The 22,425-nt window shown below is 40.8% G+C and overlaps 1 protein-coding gene across 1 annotated transcript in view; it reads right to left on the bottom strand.

Annotated features, from left to right (window-relative positions):
• The window catches only part of LOC126100807 (SH2B adapter protein 2), a 95,531-nt gene that overhangs the window by 45,820 nt on the left and 27,286 nt on the right, over positions 1–22,425 (bottom strand). Inside the window, 1 exon segment of the mRNA XM_049911440.1 lies at positions 9,704–9,825. Coding sequence (XP_049767397.1) covers positions 9,704–9,825 — 122 coding nt within the window.

The following is a 22,425-nucleotide window of genomic DNA, read 5'->3' as shown; positions in this document are numbered from 1 at the left end:
TTGCCGCCGCTCATACCTCACCTGTCTTTCAACAACATCTTTGCCTCTGTACATCCGTCTCGACTGACATCTCTGCCCAAACTCTTTGCCTTTAAAAATGTCTGCTTGTGTCTGTGTATATGCGGATGGATATGTGTGTGTGTGTGTGTGCGAGTGTATACCTGTTCTTTTTTCCCCCTAAGGTAAGTCTTTCCGCTCCCGGGATTGGAATGACTCCTTACCCTCTCCCTTAAAACCCAATCCTTTCGTCTTTCCCTCTCCTACCCTCTTTCCTGATGAGGCAACCGTTGGTTGCGAAAGCTTGAATTTTGTGTGTATGTTTGTGTTTGTTTGTGTGTCTATCGACCTGCCAGCGCTTTTGTTTGGTAAGTCTCATCATCTTTCTTTTTAGATATATTTTTCCCACGTGGAATGTTTCCCTCTATTATATATACATAAAAAAGCACTGCTGAAAAGATAAATATGTTAATACTGGATATAAATTTTAATGTTTAGGAATGTAACAATATTATGAAAGAGATAAGTGCTACTCCCCATATAGCAGAGATACTGAGACACAGATAGGCACAACTAAAAGACTGTCACAAAATAAGCTTTCGGCCAACAAGGCCTTTGTCAAAAACACGCGCGCGTACACACACACACACACACACACACACACACACACACACACAGGCACACACACACGACCACAGTCTCTGGCAGCTAAGGGCACCATGGTCATTTGTGTGTGTGTGTGTGTGTGTGTGTGTGTGTGTGTGTGTGTGTGTGTGTGTGTGTGTGCGCGTGCGTGCGTATTTTTGTCAAAGGCCTTGTTGGCCGAAAGCTTATTTTGTGACAGTCTTTTAGTTACGCCTATCTGTGACCCAACATCTCCGCTATATTGTGGGAAGCAACCATCCTTTTCATAATATTGTTACATTCCATCTCGGATTTTCCATTGTTTATTATAGTGTTTAGGAAGGGTTTACTGAAAGTATCTGTCCAGTGTGTCCTTATATGGAAGTAAAACATGAACAGTAAAGAGTACAGACAAGAGGACAATGGGAGAGTTTGTAATGTGGTGTTCCAAAAGAACATTAAAGATTAGATGGGGCAGCCAAGTAACTAATGACAAAGTTGGAAGAAGAGAACTGAAAGAATTGACAGGTTGATAAGAAACATTCTGAGGTATTAAAGAAGAGTTATAATTCAACGAAATAAGCAAGAGCGTTTGTGGAGGGAGGGGGGGTGACTTTTAGAAGGAGACCAGTAACTGCTGGTGAACTCTACAATAAGGACGTATCACGCTGTTTCATTGGTATGCATGTGAATCCCGCACTCTTTGGTACTGTGCACCAACTGTTACACAGCTCAAAGTTGGCATATGGATACCACACTCACAACAGTGCCATTTGTCTAACTACTTTTGGCATCAAAATAGTTTTTGAAGAGCACAAAATTCTGACTTGTTGGTCTAAATGACCCAAATATGTGATAAGAACTTTCATGGTCCAAGTGGCTCAAAGAAGATATCTGGAAATTTCGGGAGTTTTCAATACAATTTCTGGATGATTGCAACAGCAATAGTTTTCTTTGGTTATAATATGTAGAACAAGAATTGGTTCAGGACTGAGAACACTTCTGAAGGCAAATTTGCACATAAATTATGATTCAAGAAGAAGATGGGCAAAAGAACAAAATGTATCATAACTTCTGAAATTAACAGACTGTACAATTATTACTCATCAGTTAAAAGAAAGAATTATAGGTATGCAGATAGTATGGGAAGGACTGTATAGGATATTTTCTCCACCTCCCAAAATTTCAAGAAATCTGTACCCTTAGCAGAGTCTATGCTGCAGTGTAGGGCATGTTAAGTGATGTGTAATATGGCCAACATCAAATCGTGAATGAACATACTCCTTGCCACTGATAGCTCTGAATTTCATAAAGCCAGTGTTCAGAGATCTATCTATCTTGTATTCAATGCTGAAAACAGTGTAAATTGATGGAAAAATGATATTTTCTTCTACCCTACCGCCTTTACTTATGGAACCAACAATAAATAATGAAGACAGGCAATCACACACATGCATCTCATTGATGTCTGGTGCATAGACATGTGAAACAGCACAGAAAATTTTATTAGCCTTAGAGTTGCTGCTCTTCTTCCATATTCAGGAGACACACACATGCCCACAGTCACGTGTAGAGATCCAAACATGCAGCTGAGATGGTGCTGACCTTTCATGAGTGGTTGTCCAGAGGTGGGAGTGGAGGGGGTGGGGGTGGGGGTGGGGAGGGGATTTATAGAACAAAGAAGAGTTGGGTAGGCAATGGGGACAATAATGGGAGAGACATGTGGTTCTCAATGAAAACAGTAAAATGTCATTCATATTAAATACCACAAGTGAAAAACTCATGCAACAGACCTATTGTTGCATTGGAGTCAACATTTCCCATCCGATGAAAGGTGGGACTGTATGTAAAGGCAGCTGCATAATATGCAAGCCTTGCTGCAATTATCATACAGCATTATTTGTAGGTACAACAACTACCAACAATCTATCCAGCTGAATTGTCACCACAAACTCTACTACCCATTCTCCAGTCTTACAACCCATGTGACACTAATGTCAGTTTTCCCCTTCTCTGCCCTCACATTTTCTTCTTCTATCTTTTTCCATTCCATTCATTGCCAGTTCAGACCTGATATTCTCCTTTCATTTACATTTTTCTCTTTCTCTCTCTCATTCAAGGTCCACACTCAAGTTCTGCAGTGCTGTAATATATAATTTTTTCCACTTTCATCCTCTTACTGCAACTCCCATTCATTAACTCCCCCCTCTCCCTGGTCCACATCCTACCAGATACATGCTACAACTACATCCTTTCCTCCCTTCATCTTGGGCAACCACAGTTGGTGCTGCTGTGACCATATTCAGTTGTGTGTGTGGGGAAAAGAGGGGGGGGGGGGGGCTACGAGAGAGGGTGGAGGAGCTATATAATTTTGTAAATGATTTAGGTAGCACTGACGTAATCTGCATAGCTTGGTTACTGCATAGCAACAGGCGCGCGCGCACACACACGTACGCGCACACACACACACACACACACACACACACACACACACACACACGCCATACCCCTACATGGCACCAGATAGATGCACAATGCTAGTATTGAACTTCCGCAGGTGGACTAGGTTGGGCTGAGAGTGTCAGGTGAAGTGGGTTGAGGGATAGAGAGGTGGAGATAGGATGAGGGGTTCGGGAGGGAGTGGGGGTGGCTAGCGGCTCTGAGGGAGGCAGCCGTTCAGATGGCTAGGAATGTGAAAGGGAGGGGTGGCCCATGCACAAGCTCAGTGTGTGATTCACGAATGTTCAAGCCGATGTGGTGCGGTGCACGCTGAAGATGGTGTGAATTGCGAGGGGGTGATAGGCTGGGGAAACTGTTGAGTGGTGAGTGTTGGGACATAATAATCTTATTTGTCAGTTTGCACAAAGGGCACCACCCCTGGTCGGGTAGTAGGAGGCCATATAGCCCACAAAAAAGGAAATCAGTACAGTTGCAGTTTCATGTAATGTCAACATTGCTAGAGAAAGTGGATTAGGTTAGCTGGAGCAGAACAGGGAAAGAATTAGAAACAACCTTATAAAATGAGACATTCTGGCATTCATCTGGAACATGTAGGAAATATATTTTTAAACAAATATTTCTCAGAACATTTGTGTTGTATTTGTTAACTTGTTCTTGTGACGACAGGTAACATGGCAATAAGAATAGCTCAGAACATTGTTCTGTGATATTTAAGTCAGCAATGTTATATCAAGTCTGCAATGTGATTTCAAACATGGAAGTACAAAGCAATAGTTCAATACAAATGAGCAACCAGCAACAAGGAATGCATTAATTTTGCATTAAACTATCGTTGGCCGAAAGCTCATTTCCTGACAGTCTTTTCATTGTGCCTATCTGTGACTCAGCATCTCCACTATATGGTGAGTAGCAACTATATTTTTCATAATATTGTAACATTCCAGCATGGATTTTTCCTTAGTTAGTTTTTGTGTGATGTTCACATTACGAACAAGTGTGGCTGTGGACAGATCACAATGTGTGGACAAGGGGGTAGTCTTAAGTTTTAATTGTCACCTTGAAAAAAATAGTGTTACGACCATGAAAACTGGTGGTGGTGTCTGTCCTCTTTTTTGTATTCAGCCTTCTGCATGAAACATTTACCCAGTAATGGACAATTTGGCAGAGACCTCAATTGCAGAAGTCAGCATTTTTGCTGTTCAAGAGACATTCCACCTCAAAACTCAACTTGTTATCAATCTGGAAAAGCCTGCCATGCAATGGTTTCTTCATCTGGGGAAAGTGGATTAAGTCGCTGGGTGCAATGTCGAGAGACCACATTGGGGGAAAAGGGTGGTGAAACAATCTTCTACGGTCCAAGCAGAGCCCAGTCAATGATGAACAAATCATGGTCAAATGATGGGAGGAGAAGATCGAGTAGTCGTAAACTTTGGTGGGAGGAATGTCGTGAACAACATACTAAAAATCCTGACCACTGGTGTGCGAGCATGGTGGTTTGGGGCATTTAAGGGTCACATTTTTTTACATTTTTCTTGAATAACTCGAAATCTGCAGCTTCTATCGCAAAAGTGTCAAAGTACAAAATTCAACTACTTTAAATTTTCTATGAAAAAGCTCCTGCTCATTTTTTTTTCTCTAAATAGTTTCTGCACTGCAGGGGTCAGAGCTACTGTATATTTTTACGCAATTTAATGTGTTTTAATGGTATAGAATTAATGTTTACTGTCAAAGAAACTGGGTGAAGAACAAATATTAAATGTGTGTACCACATCTAAGTGGAGTAGAGCTGTATTAAGGAATAAAATGTGTTCTGGGGACATAACAGGGTGGAAGGAGACAGGATGGAGGGTAGAAGTGTGAGGGAAGATGGGCCACCAGACTACCAAGTCATGCACTTCCTGCATTCATAGGTCTGCAAACAGAATAGCAAGCAGGCACCCCCCTCCCCCCTCATTCCACCTACCTCATTACACCACAAGATGCAACTAAAGGGTGCTTCACAAAGCAATACCGACCCTCTGTAATGTGCCTTATGAATCACAGGTGACGCGCCGCACAAACATGCCCACAGTTTTTTTATGTTCCAAAAAGTGCAATAACACTACACAGAATACAGATAAGAGCTACTAATAATACTAATGCAAGAAACACATATGGACAGAATTTATGTAAATCCCTGAACACAGTTCTAAACTGCTACAAGGGAAACTGATTCTTAGCACCCAATACTGCAGCTGTAGCATTCTTCCAGGAAAGACAGCTGCTCGCTTTTCATTTTGCAGACAGACTATACATCTCCAGCATTTTGTGTCCAGTTCTTTTATGTGTGTAGACAAAAATAACTTCATTGAGCTCTTGTTTATATAGTGGAGTTATTTTCTGTTTATGGTACGAGTGCTTATTTGCAGTTGTTAAGTAGGCTATTATGTAAAAATATTGAACAGCTGAAGCTCTCAACTGTCTACCACACAGAAGAGCCTATGACAAGTGTAAAATGCTTCAATATGTATTCAATGTCAGTTTCATTGTCTCCACTATCACTGGCTAGAATATTTTTCCCAACTTGATGGGTGTCAAATGTATCGCCCCAGCCTCCGCTCTCTCAACATGAGAAGAGGCCCAGAGACTATTGTCTCCCTCTGCAACGGAATCATGTCATCTATGTGTTACTGAACTCCAGATATCTCTACATAAAACAAGCAAAGCATAAGAGCAGAGTACTGTTCTAGGCTTGAACAGGGTCAATCCCACTCGATTGGACATACTGTCACCCACTTTGGAATGTATACTGTAGATGTGTGGTAAGGAGCTCCACTCAGTGCAGTCAACTCTACAAGTGCAGCAGTTCCTGAATGAAAGAGATCTATGCAGTCTACCAGTAACATAATCAATGATTAGAGAAGTGCAGTCTCTTACTGGTCAATTACTGATTTGCCACCAAGTGACTACAACAAAATTACATGGCTTCACAATATGATACACAGCAGCAAGGTACCACATTTACCCATCCAATTCCTTTCCCAACAACACAGCAAAGGTCCCTGACAACCTGAAACAAATTGTGTATTTCCCAAAAACTGATTGTATGAATGTATTTTACACTTAACAGCTGCAAATAAGCTCTCATTTAATAAAATGAGAATAACTTTGCTATATAAACAAGATTTCAATGAAGTTATTTTGTCTACTCACATAAGAGAGCTGGACCAGAAACTGCTGGGGAGGTGGAACTAGTCTGCAAAATGGAGAGCGGTCAGCACTTGTGGTGGGGGAATTTGCACTTCCCGGAATAATGCTACAGCTGCCATCAGGTTGACTAAGAATCAGTTTCTTCTGGCAACATAGAACAGTGTGCAGAGATGTACATAGATTCATTCTCTGTGTGTTCTTTGCATTAGTATTATTACTACCTCATATTGGTATCCCATGTAATGTTAATGCACTTCGTGGAAAATAAACATACCCGGGAATGTCTGTGCACTGCATCGCCAATGATTCATAAGTCAGGTTGCAAAAGGTCTGTGTAACTTTGTGAAACAGCCTGTAGTTGCTTCTTGTGATGTAGTGGGATAGTTTGAGTGAGGAATTGCTTGTACCTCATCAATTTGCAGGCTTATGAAAGAGGGAAGTTCATGACCACCATCTGGCAACCTACCTTCCCTCACACTTCTACAATCCACCCTTTTAAGCCCCCAGATCACACTTTATCCCTTAATAAGTCTGTACTGCACTTATGTGTGGTACACACATTTAATATTTGTTCTTAACCCACTTTGCTTAACAGTAAACATTAATTTCACACCATCAAAACACTATTTTTAAGAACACATAATTTCTCCATCCTCTACAATGTGGAAATTATTAGTCCTACAGACAAAATGAATACAGCCTTCTTAGTATGAAATTTAATATAGTTTAATCTTGTACTGGGAATCATTTTTGTTAAAAACTGTGGTCTTCAAGACATTAAAGAGAAACATAAAAAGGTGAAGTTTAAATAATCCCCCTCCCCTCACTCATGGCACTCCCTCCTACCACTGTACAAAAATTTACATCTACATGATTCTCCTCCTCTTCCCCCCCCCCCCCCCTCCCAACCCAATTTTCCTTCACTGACTGCACTAGTAAGCAGCATCTTCAAAATGTCCTGTGTAAGATGAGCCAGGGCATTTTCGTGGAGCAAAATATGTCCTCCTGGGCAGCTACCTCTGACACTTTGTCTTAAAACAGCCTCATGTAACTGCATCAGATTTCAGTAGCATGCTTCTGTGACTGTTTCCCCTTTACGAGCTAATCTCTTTGCGCCACATGTGGCTTTCTCAAGAAAACTCTCAGGATCACATGCCCGATAAAGTATGGGTTTTTGCCTTTCTCAGCAATGATGAATCACCACATTTCCATTGCTTGCATTGCTCCTATGTCTCAGGGATACATTGCCCACTAATCTACAGCAATTAGATGGCTAAAGAGTCATCTGTATCGGTCTGACACAGGTGCAATGTTTCCGCAACTTCCTTGGTTTGGTTAACTTTCGAATGGATGTGAGCAGTTAGAGCTCAAGTGGTTAAAAACATCATATGAATCCTGAAATTTGATCTGCTACTGATTTTTGCTTTCTCTACTGTTACCACGATTGTGGTACACCAGTCTTCGAGCACTGGGGCCTCCACTCCTTGACAAAGAGATGGTCTGCCACTTCATTCTTCATTATTCAGACTTGTTTGACCATACTAAAAGTGACTGTGCCAACTAACTACTGTGTCATAACAATGGTGTGTTTTTGTCACACATTTCCACCAACTCAGCACAAATTATTGCAGTGTTGTTCCCCCACAAATGAAGGAAACAGATCACCACTTAATACTCTGATTTATCAATGTTCTGCTCTATTTTGCTTTGGCTTCCCTAGCAGCACGCTATGGCACTGTGGCAAGGGATTTCAATGTGCACCAGGCCTTCAGATATGCATCTGCAAACAAACAAAAAATTAATGAAATAACATTATTTTTTGGATCACAATTAAAACTTGATAACTACACCTCGTATTCAGTCGCATTTGTGTGTCTATCAAAGACATTTGCACGGATGCTGCCCAACTTAAAGAATATACACACACACACAGTTAGTCGTAAGTACCTCCAGTCACACAGAAGATTAAATGCAAAAACTATGAGACAACCAGAAAATGTATATGTTCCAGATGATAGAATATCTCTCAAAATTTCGATTTTGTAATACAATTTATTTGAGCTCCTGACAAATTATCACACACACACACACACACACACACACACACACACACACACACACACTCCACCTTCCGTGATGACTGTTTCAGCTGGCTTGTTTCCTTCAAACCACATAATCAGCCTGTCTCGCAAAGTGTGTTATACCACCCATGGATTGTTTTATCTGTTCGAGATTTCACTTGGTATTTGGCACAAGATTACTGAACTGTCACAAGCAATACATATTTAGTGAATTTGAGGGAACAAAAAGCATGCATTGCTCCACTGCATGCCATGTGCTGACACATTTGCCCCCTAATATTCTGTAAATACACCACAGTACATATTACAAATAAAAACCCAGAGAGATTTTTTTACCCGCAGATATGTCACTTCTTTGTACGTCTTGTAGATTTTGTGCAGTTGTCTTCTAAACCCCCAGAGGAATTTATGAATAATCCAATATATTACACATACAAAAATTAACGCTGATTGAAGATTTATGCTGGTAGTTTAATTCAGTTGTGCTCATACTGGAAAGACTGATCAGATTTTGAAACTTCCTGGCAGATTAAAACTGTGTGCCCGACCGAGACTCTAACTCGGGACCTTTGCCTTTCACGGGCAAGTGCTCTACCATCTGAGCTACCGAAGCATGACTCACGCCCGGTACTCACAGCTTTACTTCTACCAGTACCTCGTCTCCTACCTTCCAAACTTTACAGAAGCTCTCCTGCGAACCTTGCAGAACTAGCACTCCTGAAAGAAAGGATACTGCGGAGACATGGCTTAGCCACAGCCTGGGGGATGTTTCCAGACCAGTTTCATATCAGCGCACACTCCGCTGCAGAGTGAAAATCTCATTCTGATCAGATTTTGTTCATGTGTACATATTAAACAAAAGATTATATACGCTATTCCAGGCTTTCCTAAAAGTAGAGAATAAGATATGAAAAATAAGAATACAATGCTCATTGACATGAACAAATAAAAAGAACAAATTATGTAAGTCTGCAGGCTTTCATGGCCGTTGTCACTGAAATTAAAATCTTCTGGTTATTAGGCCGCGTCCTGTTTCTTCTAAAATGTTTAAAATTTTAGAAGAAACATGACGTGGCCTAATAACCAGAAGATTTTAATTTCAAGACTCAATTAGTTGCATCACTGGAAACATTTGGAATATTCTGCTTGACTGGAGTAAAATGAAAAATAATTAGTTGAACACTGGATCCATTAGGAATGTAACATTAAGAGGAGAAAAGAATATCATGTTTCTCAAGCTAGTCAAGTTTTCTATTGTGATTAGTAAAAGCAGTCATGGCTTGGTTCCAAGTAAGGAAAAACTACATCAAGTGCAGAGCAAAAAGAAATAATGTAATGGATTAATGTCATACCTCCCATCCTGACTATCACTGGTTGGCATTGGAGAACGCATACAGTATTTAATTGTGGCAAGCCACGACCGCATGTCATCTGTATCATGTGCTTCGATAACATACTCCATGTTGTTTTCCGCCTGAAAAGTGTAATCAAATCACAGAAAATAAGATAATTACATATGAATAGTTTCAGGCTTTTATGTTTAAAATTATATGAAGCCAAGAACTTATGAACAGAGGAAATTAATCAGTGTTATTATGTGCACTCTCCTTAATCTCTGAAAATCTACAACTACAACTACATACCTACTACGCAAGGAACCATTCGGTGCATGATAGGGGTATCTTGTACCACTATCAGTCATTCCTGTTCCATTTCCACTCACAAATGGAGTGAAGGAAAAACAACTGTCTATATGCTTCCATATGAGCACGAATTTCTCTTACTTGTCTTCACTGTCCTTATACAAAATGTATCCTGGCTGCAGTAAAATCACTCTGCAGCCAACTGCAAATGCCGCTTCTTCACAATTTTCTGAATAGTGTTTCATGAAAAGAACACCATCTTCCCTCCAAGGATTCCCATGAATGTTCACAAAGCATTTTTCTAACACTAGGGCTCTGTATGTGAGCTCCTTTATAGATGAGCTACATTTCCCTACAACTCTCCTAATGAATCAGAGTCAACCGTTCACTTTCCCTGCTTCTGACCTTAAGCGCTCTTTCCACTTCATAATGCTTTGTAACATTATGCCTAGATATGTAATTGACGTGACTGGGTCATGCAGTATATTGCTAACACTATATCTGAAGATTAAGAGAATTATTTTTTCCTACTCATCTGCATTAACTTCAATTTTTCTTCATTTATAGTAAGCTGCCACTTATTAAACTAAGTCATCCTGTGTCTTACAATCACCCAAGGATGACACTTTGCCGTACACTGAGCACCACCAGCATACAGTCGCGGATTGCTGCTCGCCCTGTCCATCAGACCATTTTGTACATACAGAGCGGTCAGAAGCGGTCTGAAAAGCGTGTAAGGATGTTGTAGTCGAGGTTATGCAGGAAAATAATTGTTAAAGAAAACACTTGATACTTTGCACCATTTCCAATTTATTTATGTTGAAATTAGCCAATCAGGTCGTCAGGTGCACAAATTGAGGCAGCCTGCCAGAGACAGGATCACCAAACTTGTTCTTCATTTGGTTTCCCCAGAACAAAAAAAACATAGCTTTTGCTCACCTATGTTACATTTATCACTTCTGAAAAAGACACATTTCAGTGATAATGAGCGTTTGAACAAACAGGAACTCACTGGTCCACAGATGTCTGTGCATTATTGTGCATGCAAGTGCTTGAATTTGAGCACACAACAACCTGATTGGCTAACTTCAATGCTAATTAACTCAGAAATGGTGCGACACGTCACATTTTTTCTTAACAATTATTTCTCAGCACAATCCCTCTGAAACACCCTTCCAAGTTTTTCAGACTGTTTCTGACCACCAAGTAGAGAAAGGGCTGTACTAACACACTTCCCTAAGGCATTCCGGATGATACTCCCGTCTCTGATGAACAATTGCCACCCAAACAACATACTGATTTCTATTACTTAACAAGTCTTTGAGAAACTTCCATATCTGGGAACCTTTTCTGTACACTTGGACCTTCGTTAACAGTCTACAGTGGGGCAGTGTGCCACATGTTTTCCGAAAATCTAGAAACACGGAATCTGCTTGTTGCCCTTCATCCAAAGTTTGTGGGATACCATGCGAGAAAAGGTCATTCTGAGTTTCACATGAGCACTGCTTTCTAAATCTGTGCTGCTTTGTGGACAAAAGCCTTTCTGTCTAGAGGAAATTTATTATATTTCATCCTATAATACACACGAATTCTGCAACAAACCAATGTAAAGGGTATTGGTCTGTAATTTTGTAGATCTGTTTGTTTATTCTTCTTAAATACAGGAGTCACCTGAGCTTTTTTTCCAAATGGTTTGCAACTTGTTTTCAATTCTTTCAGTTGCTTCTCTACACCAGCGATGCCATTACAATGTCCTCTCTACATGGGAGTCAGTGCAATGGTCAAATGATGGTATGTCTGTATGATCTTCCTGTGTGAATGATTTCTTAAACACAAACTTCAGCTGTTCTTTTGCTGTCCTCTAACCCACTTAGTGATTTTACATAGGACCAGAATTATCTTAGGTCCTCGGCAAAATTTTTCACTAATGTATGACAGTGGAAGTTGTTGTACACTTCATGCATTGATCTTTTTGTAGGTACATGGATTTCTACTAACTTTTGAGTTTTTTCCATCCTTAATCCACTTACTCAGCACATAATTCTCCAGTGTGTGATTCACTATCAGTTTTAACTCTTCCCACAATAGCTCTATGTGTATTATATTGAAGCTAAATTATCTAAGTAGGATGCTAACAACTGATTGCCTGCTCTTTCCATCAATGACACTCTACTAGCCTTCTTGATGGATTTATTAACTTTAATAACCATCATCATTATGATGACATGATCACTACGTCCTGTCCCTATATTGACAGTCGATAATGTCAGGCCTGTTTGTACCTATAAAGACTTAAATATTTTCACTGGCTGTGGGTTGCTGAACTAGCTGTGTGAAGCAGTTTTCTAAAAGCAATCAATCACTTTCATTTATAGTATAATGATATAACAGAGATTGCAAATATGTTTGAAGCAGCAATACACACATCCTCCATCATGTGATTCTCAGATGTTTGCACAATATGTCTGTATATGTAGACATACATTAAAATTTTTTTGAAATTCTAACGAGCGTGGAAGTAAAACAATAGAACCATGAAACAACAAAATAACTTATGGTTAATTTTATGTGGAACACACAGTGTACATGTTATTTTAAATAAATAATAAAGTCAGGTAGTTTCAACACACATTATAAAATTAATAAAACTTCAAAAGCACATATGGATCCTCCTTTATCTGTACCAGTATATCTTAAAAATGTAAATATGCTGATAATGGCAATCTTTTGTTTTTGTCTTTCAAAGTGAGAAATCTATTTTTCTCTTTTTTGAAACATTTTAAGATATCTACTTGATCCTCTTTGTACCAAACATTCATATGTATCCTTCAAGCAACTGTGCTGTGTTGTGCTTGTGCACCTCTGCAAGCTCACTGGCTAAGCGGGTGAATGTCAGACTACAAATTCAAATGTCCAAGGTTCAATTCTCAGTTGGTCCTAGTATATTTTTTCTGTTACTGGTCACTTCTTTCACCTCTAGCAATGATTTATATTAATAATGTGAAGTTGTACCAAGGTACTATGCAGAGTCTGGGCAGATCTCTGTATCTACTAAGATAAATTTGTTTTAGTCATCAGATGTACTACCAATGTAATATAATATTACACAACAGGCAAAAATAAATAAATAAGAGTGCTGGCCAATAAATTGCAACATCAGGAAACACAGCAAATAATGAAATTTTAGTCATTGGGCATATACAAGGCTAATACAGAAAGTAAGGTTACAAGACTTTTTTGAAGTACCAAAAATGAATTTATTTTAATACAACTTACATGCATTGAAGTATAGATCTTGCATTATTTTTCCACATAATCACCATTTACCTCAATACATTTTGTCATCTGTTGAACGAGTTTTTTGGTGCCTGAATCATAGACGTCTCCTGCTGCCTTTTTCAACCAGTTCTTCAGTTCGATTTTCACCTCGTCGTCGATGGAAAAGTGTTTTCTATGAAGGTGTTCCTTCAATTTAGTGAACAGATGATAGTCACTAGGTGTGAGATCGGGGCTGTGAAAGGGGTAACTTAGAACATCCCACACGAAGTCAACAACTCTTGTGTTGCATGGGCAGTGTGGGATGCACGTTGTCATGGAGACAGACTACCATTGTCAGCATCCTGTGACATTTGTTTTGTATGGCTCTGCGAAGTTTCTTCATGGCCTCACAATATCTTGCAGCACTTATTGTTTCTCCTCTTTCCAAAACAATGAGCAGAACTTTTCTGTCCCAAAACAATGACACCATGATTTTCCTCAGTCTTTGCTGATTTCTGAATTTTTTGGCTGAAGAAGAATGAGGATGGTGCCACTGCACTGATTTCCTTTTGCTCTCTGGAATATGGTGATAAGTTTCATCTCCTGTCACTACGGAGTTGTGAAAAGCCTCCACTTCAGTCTCAAAACGGTCAAGTTATTCAGAAGCGACACTGACTCTGTTAATTTTGTAATGTTTGGTAAGAATCATGGGCACCCATCGCACACACACCTTGTGATAATTCACTCAATCAGTCATGATTTCATGAATAACAGTTCAGGCAAACTACAAGCAGATCATCAACTGTCAAATGGTGACCAGAAAGAAAATGTTCTTCAATTATCAGTATCACATCATCAGTCACAACAGACAGCCTTCACTTCTGTCTTCATCGTGAATTTCTGTTCTTCCAAAATGAAATGCTGTACCCATTGCCTTGACATTACATCCTCTCCATAAACTGAAACAATTTCGTGATAATCTCAGTAGCGTTCATGCTCTTTAGGTAGTGAATTACAGCTCACACTTTGCACTTGGTGGGAGCTGGAATGCAAATGCTCATTTCTAACAGTCACCACAACACTAATTGATGAGCTACTGATAGTTGGGAATGCTCATTCCTTCCGTTGGCTTTTCGCTACATGGCAGTGGCACCAACTTTCCCACAGACATTTCATGCTAAAGCTACATGCCTAGTAACCTTAGCTTCTGGATAACACTCATATAGTGTGGTTACCCTATACGATGAGCATGCATGATTAAACAGCGTGCACCTCAACAGCTGGTCTAAAGAGGTCATCTCACATCGGCACAGACAGAGGCAGCAAGTACTGTGCCATATGCAAACAGCCGTACATAAGCTGGCACGCAATGCCTTTGGCTCCTCTAATGTTTTCATGACTGTGACATAATTCGTTGTTAAGACTGTGCATTAACACAAACCCTAATTTTGTGTGTAACTATTACTACATCAGTCAATATATCTGTATTTTCCTTTTATGTGGAATTGAATTAAAAGTTGGTTAATGCAAATTCTAATATCGTGTTTGTGCAACATTAAAATATTTTTGGTGATGAGTACGGTATTCTAATCAGCGTGTTTCATTTCACAGTTCACTATGGTCAATATGTTGGTGGAAGAAATTCTTCATTCTCCAGTTAAACAGCAGCGAACTCTCACCAACCAGCAGCAGGCTCTCTCCATGGCACTAAACAATTTCGCAGCTTCGTCAACATGCCACGGTTCACTGCCGTTGTCGCAACCCCCACCGTTCCTCCATATGATGATACTGTGGAGGATTGGGATGCATACGAAAAATGCCTTCGGCAACATTTCCAAGCTTTTGGTGTCACTGACCCCAACGTGTGTAAGGCTTTTTTCTGTCATGGATTTCTCCTTGTGTTTACCGCTTTTTGTGTCAGCTAGCTCCCCTGCAGGGACCTGTCAGTTTCTCTTCTGATTAAATGTGTCAGTTGCTCTCTAATTATCATTGCAAACATATTCATCTTATTGCTGCTCGCATGGAGTTCTACCATTGTCAAATGTGGATGCAACAGTCATACAGAGCTGAGCATCAGAACTTCATGGGCTTAGCCAACATTGCCAGTTTGTTAGTGAAGCTCACCGGGACTCATATGCTGATTTGTTGGTTTGTGATGCTATTAACACACTTGGTCCCCCAATAGAGAAGTTCATGAACACACTTTATGATGTGAAAATCCCTCTCTCACAGAGGTTTTGAACATTTCCTAGACTTTTGAAGTAGTTAAGGAAGCTGGAATTTGATTTGATTTATTGACCCACCTTTAAGCATTTTTGATGCAATTGATGTCATCATTTTACATGCATTGTATAGCTACATAGTAAGTCAAAGAATGGAAAATCCAGGCTGGAATGTAACAATATTATGAAAAGAGCAGGTACTACTCACCATATAGCAGAAATGCTGAGTCGAAGATAGGCACGACAAAAAGACTGTCAGAAAGTGAGCTTTCGGGCAACAAGGTTGTCAAAAATAGACAGCGCACGTGCGCCCGCGCCCACACGCCCACACACACACACACACACACACACACACACACACACACACACACACACACACACACAAATGCAACCCTCCACACACAACCACAGTCTCTGACACAAGTGTGTGTGTAAATGCAACCCCCCACACAAAACCACAGTCTCTGACATGAGTGTGTGTGTGTGTGTGTGTGTGTGTGTGTGTGTGTGTGTGTGTGTTGTCCATTTCTGATGAAAGCCAGTTTATACAGGACACATTCAGTAAATCAGATAGAAGCTTGGTGTGAAGAAGCCTCCGTTGCATCTCATCCTCAGCCACCATCAGTGTCACACAAGCAATTGCATGCTCCTCGTGCATTATGCCCCTATTGCTTTGTTCAGCACAAGCAGCCCATGTGCCCAAAGTGTTGGGCAATGTGCGATCATTGTAAAATAAGGGACATATTGTGTCTGTTTGCAACTCTCAGTCTCATTCATCAGACATTAACATGGACGTGAACAGTGTTTCCCAATTGATGGTAGCACAAAGATAAGATGTTAAAAATGCAAGTAGACTTTGTTTAATTCTCAAATCTGTGTGGATCTTGGATCACTGGTCTTGTCCCATCTCTCGTCAGTTGATGAGTTACAACAAACAACAAAGGCCCATATTGGGACATTTTCTACTACTGTAGTGTATAAAGCAGTTGTTTAATCTTTTCACCTTTCTAGTGGTAGATGATGTCAACACTGAAACTTATTTGGGTTAGATGCCTTCTAAATTTTTGAATTCTCTATTTCTTATGAAGCACATCTGATATCAGATGAAGTTCCACAACAACAACACGATGCGCTCTGCTCAGATTTTTCCTCACTGTTTTTGGTATGCTACCAATTTCAAGGCTCACAATGAAACCAATGGTACGCCCCCCCCCCCTTTTTTTTTTTGCCCACCCAATCCCCATTGCTTTACGGGAGCAAGTCACAGCAGAACTCAATCGATTTACATCTTTGGATATTGTTACGGCTGTCTGCTCTAGTGAATGGTCTACTCACATGGTAGTTGTCACAAAACCTACTGGCAATCTTTGGCTCTGTGGTGATTTTAAAAAGTCTGTAAATTCAGTCTATTACTCATACCTATCCCTTACCCTGTCAACTCTTAGCTAACTCTTAGCTCGGCTTCCTGGGGACCAATATGTTTCCAAAACAGACTTGTCTGAAGCCTACTTGCAACTGTGTCTATGATGATTCCAAACATATCCTCATAGTGAATACCACCTTCGAGTTATACCAATATCAGACTTGCCCTCCAACTTAGCTTGTACCCCTGCTATTTTCCAATGATTTTTGGAGTGAGTCACAGCCTCTGTACCAGGATGCATTAACTAGCTGGATGATATTGTGATCTTTGGTTCCTTTACAGATGAACATTTGCATAACCTTCGTCCCTTGTTCATGGTGCTGCACGCTGCCAGGTTGAAATGTAACTTGGACAAACCACAATTTTTTCAGCCATCTATTGTCTACCTTGGTTTGAAGTCACGTTGAGGTGTCAAGCATTTATGCCAGCATCTCGATGCCACTACGGCTCTGTCACATCCTACCAATGTCACAGAGCTGCAGGCCTTTCTAATAAACATAACATAATACCATAATTTTTTTCTGGATTTGACCACAGTGGCTCAGCCTCTTCATGCTCTCTTACATAAAGGTGTTACTTTTCAGTGGTCACCCATCTGTGACAGTGCTTTTACCTTGTTGAAGACTCAGGCGGTTCCGAATGCCCTGTTGCATATGCTTCCAAAAAGCTGAATCAGGTGTAACAGCATTACTCCCTGATAGAAAACAAAGCTCTTGCTATTGTGTACACACTCAAAAAATGTCGTGTTTTCCTCAATATTTCTAAATTTCATTTGATTACTGATCATAAACCTATGGTTTCTCTTTTCCATCCTTCACTGTCTCTTCTGGACAAAGCAGACAATATCCTGTAACACTGGACTCTGTTTTCACCATGATATAACTATGAGATTCACTTTCATCCCATACAACAACATGCTAATGCAGATCTTTCTCAGCTGCCAATCGGCCCCAATCCCGCATTTGATCAGGATGAACTGTTGAGTTTCCATTCATAAATCGAAGCCCAAAATGCGGTGAATGGTTTTCCCATTACCGGTTCTCAAATTTTGGTGGGTGTCGTGGCCGATGCTGTCTTGCCTAACATTGTTCAATTTGTACATCACAGCTGGCTGGGTAAACGAGAGCCAAGCGTTGGATACTGTGTGTAATTATTATGCTCTCCACCACTGCCTCTCAGTTCTTGATGGTCTGTTACTGTCAGCTACTGAAAAGTCAGCAACCAGGGTTCTGATCCCGTCCATGTTGTGGCAAGAGATCATGCGCACTACCCACCTGGACCACTGGGGTATTTTTCGTACCTAATTGCTAGCCCACTGTCATGTGTTTTGGCTGGATACTGACAATGAAATCATGGCTGTTGTGTCAGCCTGCCTGCAGTGCACCACCTATCAGGCAGCACCACGGGCTCCTCTAACAGCGTGATACCCCCACCCCCCATCAAATCGCCCCTGGGAGTGTACTCTCACTAATTTTGCAGGTCTTTTCTTAACTCTTGCTGGCTTGTTGTAGTTGACACTTTCTCAAAATTTCTTTATATGGTTTTCTACCCGTTCACATATATGACAACTATGATCAAGGCCCTCAGAAAGATTTTTCCTTGGAAGGATTACAGTATGCACTTGTGATGGAAAATGGCCCACAATTTGTGACTCAGGATTTTAAAGATTTCTGTGCAAATAGCGGCATTTGACATGTTATGTCTCCTCAATTTCACTCTCAGTCAAATGGTGAGGCAGAGCGGCTGGTCCATACTTTCAAAACTCAGATGGAGAAAATACATCCCACCATCTTCTCTTCAAGTCCTTGATAGGTTCTTGAGGTTATATACATTCACCCCAGTAGCCCAGTGCAGCTTCTTCACGACCACCAGCCCCGTACGCTGCTTGATCTGCTCCAGCCGACATCCAGCCATCTGCTGGCACCCACATTGCAGGGGTTCCAAATGAGCTGCCGCCTCTGCATCGTGCGCACATCTGGGCTTTGTGCCCCGTCACTACGACCAGCTTCACCCGTGCACGACTGGCCACATGCCGTAGACCCTGTCACCCCCACAACTGCCTCCACTGTCCATGCAGACCACTGTGGCATGGTCTACAACCTTTTCAGCTCCTGTGCCATCTTTGTTCTGTGTGCCATAGCTGCTGGCCAGAGTAGTTAGGGCTGTGCTGACCCCCATCTCTGTGACTAAGAGGGTTAAAACAATGGAACTGGAAAATTACAGAGCAATATCTCTAACATTGGTACGCTGCAGAGCCCCTGAACATATTATCAGTTCAAATATAATAAATTTTCCTGATGCCAAGAAGCTTATGTCCAAGAATCAGCATGGTTTTAGAAAGCATTGCTCATGCAAAACTCAGCTTGCCTTTCTCTCACACGACATATTGTGCACTATGGATGAAGAGCAACAGGAAGAGTCCACATTTATAGATTTCTGGAAAGCATTTGACACAGTGCCCCATTGCAGGCTGTTAACAAGGGTACATGCAACTGGAACGGGTTCCCACATATGAGGGTGGCTTAAAGACTTTTTAAGTTATAGAACCCAGTACATTGTCTTCGAAGGCAAGTGTTCATCAGACACTAGGTTATCGTCAGGAGTGCCCCGTGGATTGTGATAGGACTGATATTGTTTTCTGTATACATAAATGACGGCAGCAACCTGCAGTTGTTTGCTAATAATGCTGTGGTGTGTGGCAAGGTGTCCAAGTTTAGTGACTTTAGGGGGATACAATATGACTTGACCAAATTTCTAGTAGTTGTGATGGATGGCAGCTAGCTCTGAATGTAGAAAAGTGTCAGTTAATGCAGACAAGTAGGTAAAACAAATCTGTAATGTTTGGGTACAGCATTAGTAGTTTGCTTCTTGACTCAGTTATGTCATTTAAGTTTCTACGCATAAAGTGAAGTGATGTGAAATGGAATGAGCATGAGAGGATAGTGATAGGGAAGGTGAATGATCGACTTTGGTTTATTGGGAGAATTTTAGGAAAGTATGGTTAATCTGTAAAGGAGGCTGTGTACAGGATGTTAATGCAACCTATTCTTGAATACTGCCCGAGTGTTTGGGAACCTTACCAGGTCGGGTAAAAGGATAGTGATTCTGAGGTGAACAGCTAGATTTGTTACTGGTAGGTTTGAACAACATCAAATGTTACAGAGAGGCTTCGGAAACCCAAACAGGAATCCCCAGAGGGAAGATGATATTCTTTTCAAAGGAAACTGCTAAGAAAATTTAGAGAACTGGCATTTGATGCTGACTGCAGAATGATCCTACTGCTGCCACGAAGATAAGGTATGAGAAATCAGGGTTCATACAGAGGCATGTAGACAGTTGTTTTTCCCTTGCTTGATTTGTGAGTTGAACAGGAAAGGAAGTGACTAGCAGTGGACAGGGTACCCTCCATCACATGCCTTATGGTGGCTTGCTGAGAAACTGTGTAGATGTAGACATGTAAACCAGTGCTGGTCATGTTATGTACCCGAGGGCCCCTCATTTTCTCACTGCAGGTGCAGGGCCCACACAACAATGACAAATGAAATTGACAATGTTCGTTCTCTTGGAGCCTCCACACAGGTATGTTCGTCTTGGCACTGTAAACTGAACTGGGACTTGCCTGAAAAGATAATGCAATGCCAGTTCTGAGTCCTGGGCACTGCCGCTGGCATGCCTTCCCTGCTGCTGCGTCAAGGAAAGCCACTACAATGGTTACTATGCTGACTGTCCTGGATACTCCAGATGTCTTCAAACCGACCGTGTGAATACCTGTGTTGGTGCAAAGAAGCACATTTTCTGGCTTAAGATACATAATGTGGCTGTACAATTCTGCATGACTGAGCAAACAAAATCTGTCCTCGTAGGTCATATTCACTAACGCTGCACAGATCCTACATGGAATTTAGATTGGGCCTCCTGAACGCTTGGATTCCATGATCACATGACAGTCTTCAGATCCCAACCAATATGGGCAGCAATATCAGGTACAATATATCTCTACATCTATACCTATACTTTGCAAACCACCGTGAGGTGCATGGCAGAGAGTATGTCCCACTGTACCAGATGTTAGAGTTTCTTCCTGGTCTATTTCCATACAGAATTACTGTTTCAGTGCCTCTATGCACACATTAATTATTCTAATCTTATCCTTTCGATCCCAGAGGGAGTGATACATAGTGGGTTGTTGCATATTCATAAAGTCATCATTTAAAACTGGTTCTTGAAACTTTGTTAATAGACTTTCTCAGGATAATTTACATCTAGTTTCACAAGTCTTCCAGCTGTGTTCCTTCAGTATCTCTGTGACACTCTGCCACAAATCAAACAAACCTCTAACCATCCGTGGTGCCCTTCTCTGTATACATTAAGTATCTTCTGTTAGTCTTATTTGATATGGGTTCCAAACATTTGAGCAATATTCTAGAACCTGTTGCACGAGTGATTTGTAAGCACTGAAGTTACTTCTACATCTGACGATGACTCTCCATGCAAAATGCCAAAATATTCTCAGTCCAGTCACAAATTTCACTTGATACCTCATATGCTCATATGATTGTACTTTTGATAATAAGTGTAGGTGTGATACTGAGCCAAATGCTTTTCGAAAATTGAGAAATACTGCATCTCTCCGACTGCCTTGATAGAAATCTTTCAGTATGTCATGTAAGAAAAGTGATTTGATGTTTTTGGAATCCATGCTGGTTGGCATTGAGGAGATCATTCTGTTCAAGATACCTCATTAGGTCTGAACACAAAAGATGTTCTAATATTTTACAACAAATTGATGTCAAGGGTATTGGACGGGAGTTTTGTGGATGACTTCTACTATCCTCCTTGTAGACGGGTGAGACCTGCGCCTTTTTCCAGTACTGGGCACGGTTTTTTGTTCGAAAGATCTACTATAGATTACAGTGAGAAGAGGGGCTAACTGAGCTACAAATTCAATACAGAACCTGACAGGAATTCCATCTGGCCCTGTAGCTTTGATCAATTTTAATGATTTCAGCTGTTTCTCAGCACCACTGACACTAATACTTATTTCATTCATCCTTTCAGTGTACAAAGGCTAAATTGGGGCAATTCTGCTGGGATTTCCTTGGTACAGGAACATTTGAAAACAGAGTTAAGCATTTCAGCTATTGCTTTGCTTCCCCCAATTTCAGTTCCTGTCTCATTCAATAGGGCCTGGACACTAACTTCGATGCCACTAACTTTGGGTTTTGAGAAAAATCATTTGACAATATTCTGCTATGGTAGTCATTGAAGGCATCATGCACTGCTCTCTTGACAAACATGTTTCATTCAGCATCTCTCTATCTATAGCCCAACACTTTGTTTCACACCTATTCTACAGTGCCATCTGTTTCTTTATAGTGACTGTATACCATGGAGCTTCCCTCCCATTGTGAACTATTCTACTGGGTACATATCAATCCAGTGCATGGTCAATTACTCTTTTAAACTTAAGTCATAGTTTCTCTCCATGCTCCTGCCCTGTGCTGAAAGTTTCACGTTCCTCACTGAGA

This window comes from Schistocerca cancellata, chromosome 9 (assembly GCF_023864275.1).
Source record: "Schistocerca cancellata isolate TAMUIC-IGC-003103 chromosome 9, iqSchCanc2.1, whole genome shotgun sequence".
Taxonomy (NCBI): domain Eukaryota; kingdom Metazoa; phylum Arthropoda; class Insecta; order Orthoptera; family Acrididae; genus Schistocerca; species Schistocerca cancellata.
This window is presented reverse-complemented; position numbering and strand designations above follow the sequence as displayed.